The sequence below is a fragment of the Chlamydotis macqueenii genome, chromosome 1 (genome assembly GCF_036417535.1).
Source record: "Chlamydotis macqueenii isolate bChlMac1 chromosome 1, bChlMac1.mat, whole genome shotgun sequence".
In the NCBI taxonomy this organism is placed as follows: domain Eukaryota; kingdom Metazoa; phylum Chordata; class Aves; order Otidiformes; family Otididae; genus Chlamydotis; species Chlamydotis macqueenii.
Genome location: NC_141556.1, coordinates 132,997,698 through 133,010,486, shown reverse-complemented (window position 1 = coordinate 133,010,486; position 12,789 = coordinate 132,997,698). Strand labels below are relative to the sequence as shown.

Sequence of the window (12,789 nt, the reverse complement as noted above, 5' to 3'; positions counted from 1 at the left end):
AAGCCATTTTATTTCACCACAATTAACGTAATTAACTTACCATAATAACACATCCCATTCATTATTTTAAGATCCAGTCAGTCTTCTGAAGAAGCTGAGAAAGATACTTTAGAGATTGGGAACACAGAAACATTAAGGCTGCGGTCAGCCTGGTACCTATTAGATGACATCTGACTGAATTTAGATTGTCCTCACCTGACTTTCCCCTGCCTTCTCACTGCAGGTTTGTACAGGCAGATCCAGGATGATCTGCCAGTACAGCTACATACATAGTTGTTCCCTTGATGAAATCCACCAAAACAGATTAAACTAGATTACAGGTACTATGACTACTGGCAGTAACTGTAGATAGTAACTACAGACAGGCAGGTGAGGGGCAAGGAGGCAGAGGTACCCTTAACTAATTTCACTTCGATTTTCCATACAGTTCTTGACCTGCGGGCAAAAGATTGAGAAAAACAATGGAGATGGAAGGAAACATGACAGATTTCTTGCCTTCTTGCTTCTGTTCTTCGGTACTTCCAGTGAAGAGTTCTGTGATACTGGTCTACTTGTTCCTCACTCACCTAACACCAACTGTGAAAACGCTTACCATGAGAACAAATTGTTTTGCTCAAAAATATTGATTAATTAAAATATGGTTCCCCTATTTAAAAACCTCTCTTATGTCAAATTTGAAGGGAGTGAGGATAGGAGAGCACAAACACTTTGACAGAAAAGCCTTACACTGCAGATACAAGAGGTTTCTATGAGGAGCAGAGGGATTACATTCAGGGATACCCCTCTTTTATTACATTTTCCTTCTTCCTAAGGTAGATAGCTGTACATTATAAAGCACGGTGGCTGTTAGTTAAAGGGATGCTATAACCCTATGTACAAACGTCATTAAAGGTATGAGATGATAAAGTATTCAGGATAAGCAACTTCATGACAGAATTCTGTGAGTATGAAGGAAGCAACACTAAATATGTCGTTTAAACCTTCAGTCATCACAGAAGCAAAGACTATTTTCTTAGCAGTTAGCTTAATATAAAGTGCTGCTGCAGCAAATATATTAGTATCATTAAACAAGAGCATTTAACTATCTATAACACAAATAGCAAATCTAGTTTAGTCCAAGATTCTTCACAAGTACACAAAAATTAAAGATTATCAAAAGCTCTCCTAACAGTATTACATAAACCACGGTCCCAGAGTTACTATGAACAGGCAAAAATTGTTTCCCAGAAAGTATCCTATTAGCTTTAAACTACATAGAGAAAATTTAACAACATTTCATCCACATCAGCTACTCACAAATCAAATCTTCAGTCTTATCTGCACACAGCCAGCTGGTTTTTAAAATTCTGCTGTAATTGAGGGGGGAAATAATTAAGCAATATTATTAGTCATCTTACCATTGTTTCCTGGTGGTTGTAATGCATCTCCTGTCAAGCTACACCATCCAACTGGGAAAATATCTCGAGAATCACATCTGCACCAATAGTCAAATGCTCCTCTCCAGCCATCAAATGTAACAAAAACTTCCTCTCCTTTAACATCTCCAATAGTTGCTGGGCAAATCAAGTATGGGTTCTTTCTATCTATAGCTTCAAGCTTCATTCCAACTTTAAAGTAGTTTGGCACAGGTTTTGGTGGTTCCTACAAAAGTAAGAGTGGTAGAATATTTGTATTTCTATGGTCTCTTAAAAATAAAAAAGATAAAATCCTCTATTTTTCTTCAACATCCTTACTTCTTATACTCACTACTCTCAAAAAGTTATAGTAGACATTCAAGGAAATTTACTTGTATTCCAGATTTGCTTTTCCTCTTTTGTATTATAAGAATCTAGATTCTGTTCCCACAAACACAGTTGGGATAATTAGCGGAATTCTCCATAACAGAAAGACCCTGCTGCAGGTATTTACATAAGCAATAAGTTGCACTCAATACATTACGTCTGGGCAGCAAGGCAGTGAAGACACAAATTATTACATGTTAATAAAGAAGAGGGGGTTTGCAGGGAATGGATATTTCTGGGGACTGATAACTGTCTGGTAAAAGCTTCACCTCCCAATTAATCCATGAAAAATTCATAGCATTGGACATTATTTATAGGCCTCCCAACTCAGTTAGCCTTAGACCAATTCCAAGTGGACAAAAAAAAAAAAAACAAAAAGAAAGTCAATGTGACCAGCTCAAGTGTGTGTCCCCCACGGCAGGAGTTGCGCCACAATGCAACCTGAATTACCACCTCAGCCTCAGGAATCTCCTTATCGAAAAGCCATCACAGATGTAGTGGTAGGCTAGCACAGGGAAGTGCGGCTCATCACACCTCAGAAAATTAATATGATTTTACATTAAAAATTTATATTATTATATGAAGTTAACATGCAAGCAATATGATTGCAGGTCTGAATCCAACTGTCTGACTTGCTGACATACTGGTCAATGTCACTCTCATCATTAAAAACAAAGTCACTCAATGTGACAGTTGGGTTTTATCATCATGACAAAAAACTGAACCAAATGATTCTAATATTACTGTTGGTTTTATGTAATTTTTACTGTTTCACAGTAACTTACTCAAGTCACATTTAAAAAAAAAACTAAACAGTTTTTTCTGCTATTTTCAATTTTCTCACTACATTTTAAATTATGAGTATGTGCCCAATCAAAATGTTTAATAAAACCTTTTCAAACACTAATGTATTCCAATGGCACTTATTCCTCATTAAAATTTTTTTACTCCTGTGCACAATCACATGAATATAGGCCTGTTAAGAAATGTGATATGCATTGTCTCTTAAATCCACAAGACATAAAAAATGAGCTAATACATTTTTGCTAAATAACACACTGTACTTTAAAGTCTCAGCTCAGGAAAACAGATGCCCATCGCAATGGACTAGAAGCAGACTGGCTAGCTTTGTAGCTTGTCGATCCAGTTCAAAGTCATACAAGAAAAAAAAAAATTCAGTGAGGTTGGTAGAACACTGGAACAGGTTGCCCAGAGAGGTGGTGGATGCCCCATCCCTGGAAACATTCAAGGCCAGGTTGGATGGGGCTCTGATCTGGTTGGAGATGTCCCTGCTCCTTGCAGGGGGGTTGGACTAGATGACCTTTGAAGGTCCCTTTCCAACCCAAACTATTATGTGATTCTATGATTTTAAATAATAGTTTTGCTTTACTGTGCTGCAGACAACAGAGTAATACCTTGGCATCCTCACCAAAAAAATGTAACCATGGATCAACTGATAGAAAGATAGAAAGCTGTTTACTAGCAGTCCCTTTCTTCTTACCTTCTTAAAGAATGCTGCAGGTGCCATTTCAGCTCCATTGAGAGTTCTTAAGAGAAACATTGGCCAAGAAGATGCATTCATCTGGAAACCTGAGTAACAGATAAATTATTTCTATATAATAGCCCTACTTACAGTCTGTAAAATAAAATAGGAGGAGAAGGATCTAAAGTCTATTTTACTAATGCCTCATTCCCTCTATTTAGGACACGGCCAAAATAAAAGCAGCCAAGAAGGAACAAACAGGATTGCTGTCAGTGCAGAAAGCTGTGCAAAGATTTTCCATTCTGAGTGATTTGCCTGCAGAATCACTCATCATGACTTATGATTTTACAGATAAACGCTTAGGACTTAACAACACGCAAGTTCTAGTACAAGAGGTCACCAGGTTCTCCCACACAGTCCCTGGCCTGGTGGAACTTCCCCAACACAAGCGCCTAGCTTACTTTTCAGGTCTGCTTTTTGCTCTCATTCTAAAACAACATCTCCATTCCAGCTTCTCTCATTTACTGAGGAGATACAAGAGTCTCGAAAATAAAAAGGTAATTCTTTCACCAGATCACAGACAAAAAAAAAAAAAAAAAAAAAAAAAAACAGTTTCCTCTCCCTTCCTCATTAAAATAAATATATAAATAAATAAATATCTTTTAAAAACAAAGAACACAAAACAGGGAAGAATAAAAACACAATTATTTTAATAAATGAATGTATCATATTGGAAATCATAAACTGGAAGATGTTTCTACTTTAATATTCTTCATTAACAAGTGAATAAAAGGCAAAAACAATAATCAAATTTGTTTAGATGAACTACCTTATTCAAGCAGAACAAATGTTTGGCTGAAAACAGTCTCATTCCAGATAATCTTCCCTCAGAATCAACAACTTTCCAGTTAAAGAAAAAACAAAACAAACCCCTTTTGCTTTCTGTGCTTTCCAAATCAATGTTTCAAAGTAATGAGTAAGATAACAGACATAGTGGACATTTTTTCTGCATCTTTAGCAGTTATATATCTGGCAGAGTTCTACAAAAAAACAGACATAATAGAGTAAATTGGAAATTTTCCCACAAAGCAAATAGTACCAGAATCTGCCAGGAACTGATGAGTTCCCTTATAACCAAGCCTTGATGATTCTCTTAAAAAAAAAGTAACTAGAAAGGTGGAACACATTTGCAATTCCTGATCAGTTACATCTTTAAGTAATCTAAAATTGGATTATATGGTATAATGGTTCTTTTACTTGTAGCTTTAAGCTATTTTTATTTGAATAAACAGTTTTCAAGTTGGACCTAAGCACGCAAAAACAAATGAAAACAAAGCTCACATCTGAGAAATAGTGTCATAATTTGAGGACTGTTGAACTGATTATCAGTTCTGGCTTGATACCAGAGTCTTCACATAATCTAAACATGTGTGGTTACAGAAACACAATATAGCTAACCAGCCAGCACAAAAAAAAAAAAAAGACATATATGCAAGACAGAGGAATGACAACTAAACAACAGTTTTGATTAATTTCATTTGGCCTTTAAGTTGTCCTGGTAAAACCAGAGAAAATCTCACCCTCAACATAATTTGCTGAGAAAACTAAGCTCTCAACAACAAAAAAGCTCACCTATGAAATATAGAGGCTGGAACAGGAACTCTTTGCCACATGAATCACTTTCTCAAAACCCTTATGTAACATGCATAATTAAACCCATGTAAAAATCAGTTAGGAGGTGCTATTTTAGCTCGTTATTATGAAAGAAGCAGAACATTAGTATCCAGAAGGTTCCCTACTACTCAGGAAAAAAAAAATAATCAGTTGCTTAAATGTCTAACAGGAGGTAATTATACACCCAATTAGCTCCCAGCTTTGCCCAGGAACAGGATGCTGTAAAAGTGCCAAAAAGGCTTTTTCAAAAATTTATCTAGGTATGCCAGAATGTTTGATTGCTGGAATTTACCCTATCTCTAGAAAAATCTAGGGCAGGAGGGACAAAACAATGGCATTCGCGTTCTTTTCTGAATAATCAGCAATTGTTCAGAGGGCAGGTAAACTTATATGTCCAAGTGCGGGGAAACAGCTGCTTGCTAGGTGCTGCACTACAAGCAGCCTGACTGAACAGGAGTAAGAAATACTATCTGAAGAGAAGACATCAACCTCTCTGCTGACAATTGTGGAAAGCTTCTCTTCTTAACAGATCAACTGCCCCCATTATGCACAAACAGAGTTGTTTTATTCATCAGGCTGGTTTAGAAACATGCTTTAAGAAGCACTATGCTCCTGAACTGAAGGCATGCATTTAACACTGTACATATGTGAGGCTGAAGGAACAGGTATACTCTTCTCTATTACAACTCTCTTTCATACCGGTATCACTGCATTAATTCCACAAGAATATCAAGAACTTCAGAGAGGTTAAACCAAGCAACTTTTCCCTCAGGTGCCAAGAATTTCCAGTGCTTTCATTAAAAACCTCTATACACCCACCAAAAAGAAGCCCTTCTGGGCTCAAACTGTATCTATCTAGCCCAAACAATATTCTTCCAGACTAGCATCCTGGTTTCATTGCTTTTCTTGTGTTTCTACAGCACCACAACAGCACAGAAATCTACTCTTACAATTTACAATCTACATGAAGTGTCTTAGTGGTTATGTCAACTACTGCTGTATCTGTTTGCCCCTCTACAAACAAATCAAGTTTCATACTGCAGTGAAATGATGTTTTTCACTTCACGTTTCAAAAAGAAGATCAAGTTGTTAGCAAGCTGGGTTGACAAGTGCTTTCCTACTAAGGGAAAGCATACCTATCCCCTGCACCTCTGTCTTCTCATTTGTAAGTGTTACTGATGACACCAAACCAGAAATAGGTTTATAACCATAAGATGGTTATCAGTAGTAGTCAATTTCTGCTTACAGTTAATTTCTTACATTAAGAACATTATTTCTTGCATCTTCTAAAATTACAGAAGATAACAGGATAATAAGGGAGGTGGTATTCCTGTTGTGGGTTAGGTTTTCTTTTTTTTGGCAGGGGCAAGGGTTTAAGATAAATGTCGGTCATTATTTTTCCCTCTTTTTAAAAGGAGATCTATTTTCAGACCAATATGAAAAATGTGTTTCTTTAAATATTTCCACACCTAGAAGTTTAAGCTATAACAAATATAGTACAAGAATGCAGATTTAAGTATACAGGTTAATCACAACAAAGAAAAGTGATATCACACTTATAGTAGCTCCAGCAGCTAGTCAAAGTTACCTCTGACTATTCATCATATAGCAAGGAATTCCTTTGTACAGTTCTCCATTTAATAAACACCCTCAAATGACTAAGTCCAAGCACTATTTCTCTCTGTTTGGGGAGACCCATAATGTTGTCACCCATATTGTTTAGGAAAGGCAAAAGAAATTCTGCATACTATTTCCAAGCACAGGAAAGCTACACCTTGTTCACAAGCATCTATCATGCTCAAAAACTAGCCATGACAAACTGATCAAACGTCCCCCAGCGTGTGTCGATTTGACAAGATGAGAATCACGTGCAATATAAGCTTGCAGTTTGCTAAAGCACTCGAGTGTTGTTTTTCCCACATCAGAGCAGAATGCTGCGATATCGCTGTTAACCCACCCTATGTGCCTTTCCCAGACCACAACCAATTTGCTCAGTGCACAGAAAACATCCAGGCTGTCCTGAACTGATGCACCTCCTGCAGCCCAGCTGAGCACTGCACGGGTCTGTTAACAGCGAGCGCCTTCTAGTGGGCTGCTCTGATTTACTGGAGAGGAAAAAGGCAAGTCACCTTCCCCCAGTTCTTACGAAGGTCTACTAAAAAGAGCATGCACAGCATCAAGCAAGAAAACCTTGTACCAAGACACACTTGTAAGACAGGGTGTGTATGAGGGAACATTTATAGAATGGGTATGTGACACCGTATCTCATGATTAAAAAAGCTGTCAGACACTCCCATCTAATAGTAAGGGACTATTTAAAAAAAAAAAAAAAAGCAGAACTCTAATTCTTCTGCTCCTTCTTATGTCAAAAGAATCCAAGAAGAAAAAGGCACAATTCACTTAGCCTGAATTAATTTGCTTACACTTCTTTTTCAATTAAATAATAGTTTGGTGAAATGTTAATACCACTGAATTTGCCGAGAGAAAAAGGTTGAATGGACTTCATGAAAGCAATACCCCGTACACATTAGTTCAGAAGCTTTGTTTCTTACCAAGTGGAGGCTGGAGCATGCCCCCTTTCTTTTCGCAGGTCCCGACGGGCTGTATGTCCGAGGAATCCACAAGCCTCCAAAAATCATTTTTGTTGTCACTTCCATCCAGCCGCAACCTTAGCCTGGCACCAGAGATTCCAATTACTGTAGCTATACAAACCGAGGTAACGTTGCGAGGATCACGGGCTTCCAGTTTCATACCAACTTTGAAATCATTTGTAGGTGGAATTCTAGACTACAATAAAAGGAAAAATACTTTCTCTTATTGTTGTTAACATTGCTAAATTTACCAGCCAGTTCAATACACAGCTTTCATTCATCCAAACATATCATATAAATGGTAAATATAAAGAAGCCTTTGAACTTTGAGTGTTTAGTGGCAAGTCAGAATACCCAAGTAGCTGGATAACCTACCAATAGCTACCATACTGCATAAACATGACGGACTTCTAATAACATAAGCACACTAAGAAGGGTAACAAGGGAATCCTGATGAAGATATGAACATAAAGATGGGGTAGCCGTGGTTAATACTTGGAATGAACGAAAACAAGGACATCAGGAAACATGACATTCAACTCAAAAAAATCCCAAACCAACCCACAAAAAAAGACCACCCATAACATTTACTAGCTTTCAATTAAAAAGAAGTAGTTATTCTCATTATAGTAATAATCTTGGAAACTTAAACAAAATTTGGACCCTATTGCACCTAGGCACTACACAAAAGCTCAAGGCAAAAAAAAAAAAAAAAAAAGTTGTTTCTGCATCAAAAAAAAAGCTTATGATACAAAGAAAGAAGACAGAAAAAAGAATTAGTGTTAACTGCATTTTACAGAAAGAAAACAGACAGTCCTAAAGTCACATAAAACTGTGCTAAGACGAAAATTGCAGCTTGTGTTTATTCATAGAAAAGTGAATACATTCATACACACACAATGAAAAGCCAATTTAATTAGCAGACATCAGATTTTTTTTTTTTTTTAAAAAAAGACTGGCACAGGGTAAAGACATGTGACAAATGCAACTTGGGTCTTTGAGCAGAACTTTTTGTCACAAGCTGAAGATGAACAAGAGAGAAGGAGAATATTTTTTACTCATGTATCAACACATTACTGGCAAAGATCAACCGGATTGCAGTCTGATTACTTGCCTACTTACCTAGCACTGGAACAGGTTGCCCAGAGAGGTGGTGGATGCCCCATCCCTGGAATCGTTCAAGGCCAGGCTGGATGAGGCTCTGAGCAACCTGATCTAGTCAGGGATGTCCCTGCTGCTTGCAGGGGGGTTGGACTAGATGACCGTTGAAGGTCCCTTCCAACTCTAACTATTCTATGATTCTATGACATTCAAACCTTTGTATTACCACTAACTGGGATTGAATGCCCTACCTGTCATGTAGAAAGATTATTTCAGAATCTCACTATTCTCTTTAGATGTCTTCTCATTTGCAGCTTAAATTTATTCACATAAATTTTTGCCAACACTATCATTTAACTTAAATTCTTTTTGTACTTTTGCAAATAATAACAAAATCTGCAGTGTATTTACAGAGGGCAGCCCCACACTTTCTCAGTACTCTCTCAACAAGTTAAACAAGCCAAGCACTGAAGTTTCTCTTCAGAGAGGATGACTACTCTCCTATTACCCTGGAAGCCCTTTTCTGCAACTCCTCCAGTACAAAGCTGCTTTTGAACACAGATGCCGAGAACTGTAGGCAGCCTTCCCTGTGACATTTAAACTCATTAGCTATCCCATCTAGACTAACACAATCTGAATCCTAACACAGGAAGCAGTTAGAAAACCCAAAACCATGGGCATTCACACTCACAGGATTCACACGCCCTCCTGACCAGGTCAGGTGGGGATCCCATAGTAAGCAGGTAAGAGTACACTTATCTGTCCAGGTACAGAGGAAAAGGCCAAAGAAATTTGCTACTGCAACAAGTACTAGTGGTATTTTGTCTCCATCACATTTAATTTTCTAAAAATACATCTTGCTCTACTTGCTGTGGTGTGCAGGTGCAGTATTTGCAACACACCCATGATCAACAGCAGGAGCCCTGGAGGAACCTGAGCCCAAGAAACAAAGAGGCAAGCGATAGTCAGTGAATGCTGAGTGTAGCATCTGCCAATGCCGCATTTAGACAGCGGGCTGTCTGAAAGGGGAGCCTATTAAATTTAAAGGGCAATTCAATTTCAGGATATTGCTTGTCAAGCTGTTATTTTCTACAAACAGGAAAGGCAACTGAAATTGAGAAACTGGGGAGTTTATTTGTGCGTAGAAAAGGTGAGCTTGTTTAAACACCAACAACTCAAGGTGTTCTACTAAAAAGGCAACTCCTCCATGCCAGTCCATCCTTACTGCAAAATAACAAAACCCACTCTGTAATAGCCTTGCTTTAAGCTCTGTTCAAACCACATGGGATTGAGCTTTCTTATTTAACATTTTCAACTACTTGAAAAAAAGTTTCAGGGTGACATAAAGGGATGTGGAATGCATCAAAATTTTAAGTAGTAATTAAAAACAACTTAGAGCAACAGATAAAATGCCTTCTAAATTAAGATAAACACTTTAATCAATTTCCATTAGCTCTCTGTGTCTGTATCTTAATTTATAGTAGAGGCTTTAATTTATGGCTCCCCAAGTAATTTTTAATTACTACAAAGTTTAAACTTTGTATAATTCCCACAGGTCACAAATTCTGGATATAACTGTCAAATTAAGCTTCTCTCTGTTATTTGTTTTCTAGCTGGCCACAACAGTGTATTTCTTCGCATTACCCAGAGTGATAACGACACATGCAATTCATGTGTAACGCAATAAAAGTCAAATCAGTCCTACACAAAGCTCAAGCACTTTAGTTTCTAAAATCTGCAACCATTATGTAGTGAGAGGAGCTAGCTCTGCACTAATTATCATTGCATATCATTTTCTATTTAAAGGTCAACTCTTAGAAAAAAATGAAAGTCTGCATATGTAAATTGTTTTGAAATTTGGTATGCACAGGAATTAAAACTTCTTCTTTCCAACCCACACACTCCTTAAGCAACCCAGGTCATTCGGACTTATCTATCTCAGTCAGTGCACATCACTTAACCATGTTTATTTAAGATGTTGCTTGGTTGTTCAGTTGGGAGCTCTTGAGCATTAGTAGGGAAGAGGAAGATGCAACAAGGGCACAAGGAAAGGCTTCTGCGCAGCTACATCTGTTGGGAGCATACTGTCATGGCGATCTACGGTCTGTGAGGATGGCATTAACCTCAGAATGATCCAGAGATACGCTACTGCCTCTACCCAAGCAGAGTTTGAGGTCTCTGCCTTGAGCTGGTATCCACTGTGAAAAACACATACTGTAGAAGTAATTTCTGAAGCTCTGCTCACACAGAGCTATAGACACTGCTATTCTTAGCTGTCTCTCATTGAAAGCAGCATGTGAGGGGTTCTTTGTCCTTTATCCTCATCTGTGATGAGCAAGCTGCGATTCAAGATCTAGTACAACAAAATGTTACCATCTGCATTTCTCTCTCCCTATTCTCCATTCCTCCAACTACTTCAGATTCACTAAGTGACAGTTCCTCTTCTTTGACTACTCCATTTGTGTTTCCTTTTTTTTTTTTTGCCTTCACTGGAGGCCAGTATCATTTACAGTGCCATCAGAGTACTCACAAACCCTGGAAGATACCTTTCTAAACACGCTCAATCCACTAGACATGCACTGCTTATCACACACAGTACAGTTCTACCAACCTGAACTATCCAATTCCTTCAGTATCTATCTTCCTAACATAATGAATGTTCCGGTTTTGTTTAGTGAGGGGGGGCCTAAGGTGGTAGCTTCTGTAGGAAACTGCTAGAAGTCGCTCCCCTTTGTTCAGCGGACTCGGCCAGGCCTAGGGCGGACCTGCTGCTGGCCAAGGCCGAGCCGATTGGTAGCAGAATGTTCCGTGATAACACCTCTGCGATAACGTATTTAAGAAGGGGAAAACAGGAAAAAAAAGGAGAAGATGTGAAGAAGCTGAGCGAGGGCAGAGACACAGAAGGGGAGGAGCAGGCCTCATGGGCCTTGCAGGCCTCACCCTCTGGCCTCTCGCCAGGCGGCCGACTGCGCCCAACTCGGCCCAGCCTGGCTGCAAGAAGTAGAGAGGAGATGATCTGGATGATGTGAAGAGATCCTGAGAGGCGTCTGCCAGCCTGTTGTGAAGAACTTTTCTTGTGAGAGGAGAGAAACAGCTGCAGACGCCAAGGTCAGTTCAGAAGGAGGAGTAATGCAGCTCCTGGCCAGATTCCCCTGAAGCCTGTGGTGACGACCATGGTGGAGCAGGCTGTCCCCCTGCAGCCCATGGAGGCCCACGATGGAGCAGAGATCCACTTGGAGCCTGTGAAGGACCCCAACACAGGGGAAGGCAGAGGCCTGAAGGTGGCTGTGGCCCATGGAGGACCTGCAGGGGCAGCCGTTCTGGAAAGACTGCACCCCGTGGAAGAGACCACCCACACCGGAGCAGTTTCAGGAAGGACTGTGGCGTATGGGTGGGACCCCACGATGGAGCAGGGGAGGAATGCGAGGAGTTCTTCCCCCGACAATGAAGAAGCGGCATAAAACAACGATTGATGAACTGATCTCAACTCCCATTTCCTCTTTCCCCCTGTGCCGCTCGGGAGGGGAAGGTAGTAGAAATAATGTTAAGCCTGGGAAGAGGGAGGGGTGGGGTGAGGTTATCTTGTTCTCTGTCTCATTATCCTGCTGTTTGTAGTAATAAATGAATCGTTTTCCCCAAGTCGAGTCTGTTTTGCCCGTAACGGTAACTTTAAGGATTTTCTCCCTGTCCTCATCTCAAACCTCGAGCCGTTTTTTCTTATATTATCTCCTCCTATTCTCTCAGAGGGTGGGGGGAGTGAGAGAGAGACTGCGTAGTCTGGTCCCGATCGGGGCTGAACTACAACACCCCATCTCTCTCTACAGAGAGAAAGATGCTTGTAGAGGTCGACTCAGTCTCCACGGGGCTGAATAACTGGAGGGCATCAGCTCACACAAGATGGTAGATTTAAAATGCATCTGCAAATACATACCAAACCTTTAGGTGGAGGGGAATCAAACTTGTAGAGCACAATGTAAAATATAAAACAGTACATTAAACACTCTTCATTATAAATCCAGTATTTCCTTTGTATTCCCATGTATTCCCCTTGATTTATTTTTTTAACTTCAATATCTGTTACACCTTAGTAAAAAGCACTCTGCTCAGGAAGAGACAAAATCAAACATATTTGAGAGATCCAGAAAAGAAGTGGTGAATA

The 12,789-nt window shown here is 39.3% G+C and overlaps 1 protein-coding gene across 1 annotated transcript in view; it reads right to left on the bottom strand.

Annotated features, from left to right (window-relative positions):
- The window catches only part of SCML2 (Scm polycomb group protein like 2), a 78,820-nt gene that overhangs the window by 35,831 nt on the left and 30,200 nt on the right, over positions 1-12,789 (bottom strand). Inside the window, exons 5-7 of the mRNA XM_086767568.1 lie at positions 7,491-7,725; positions 3,283-3,371; positions 1,398-1,641 (exon numbers count right to left, since the gene is read on the bottom strand). Coding sequence (XP_086623694.1) covers positions 1,398-1,641; positions 3,283-3,371; positions 7,491-7,725 — 568 coding nt within the window. The remainder of the gene's footprint in view (positions 1-1,397; positions 1,642-3,282; positions 3,372-7,490; positions 7,726-12,789) is intronic.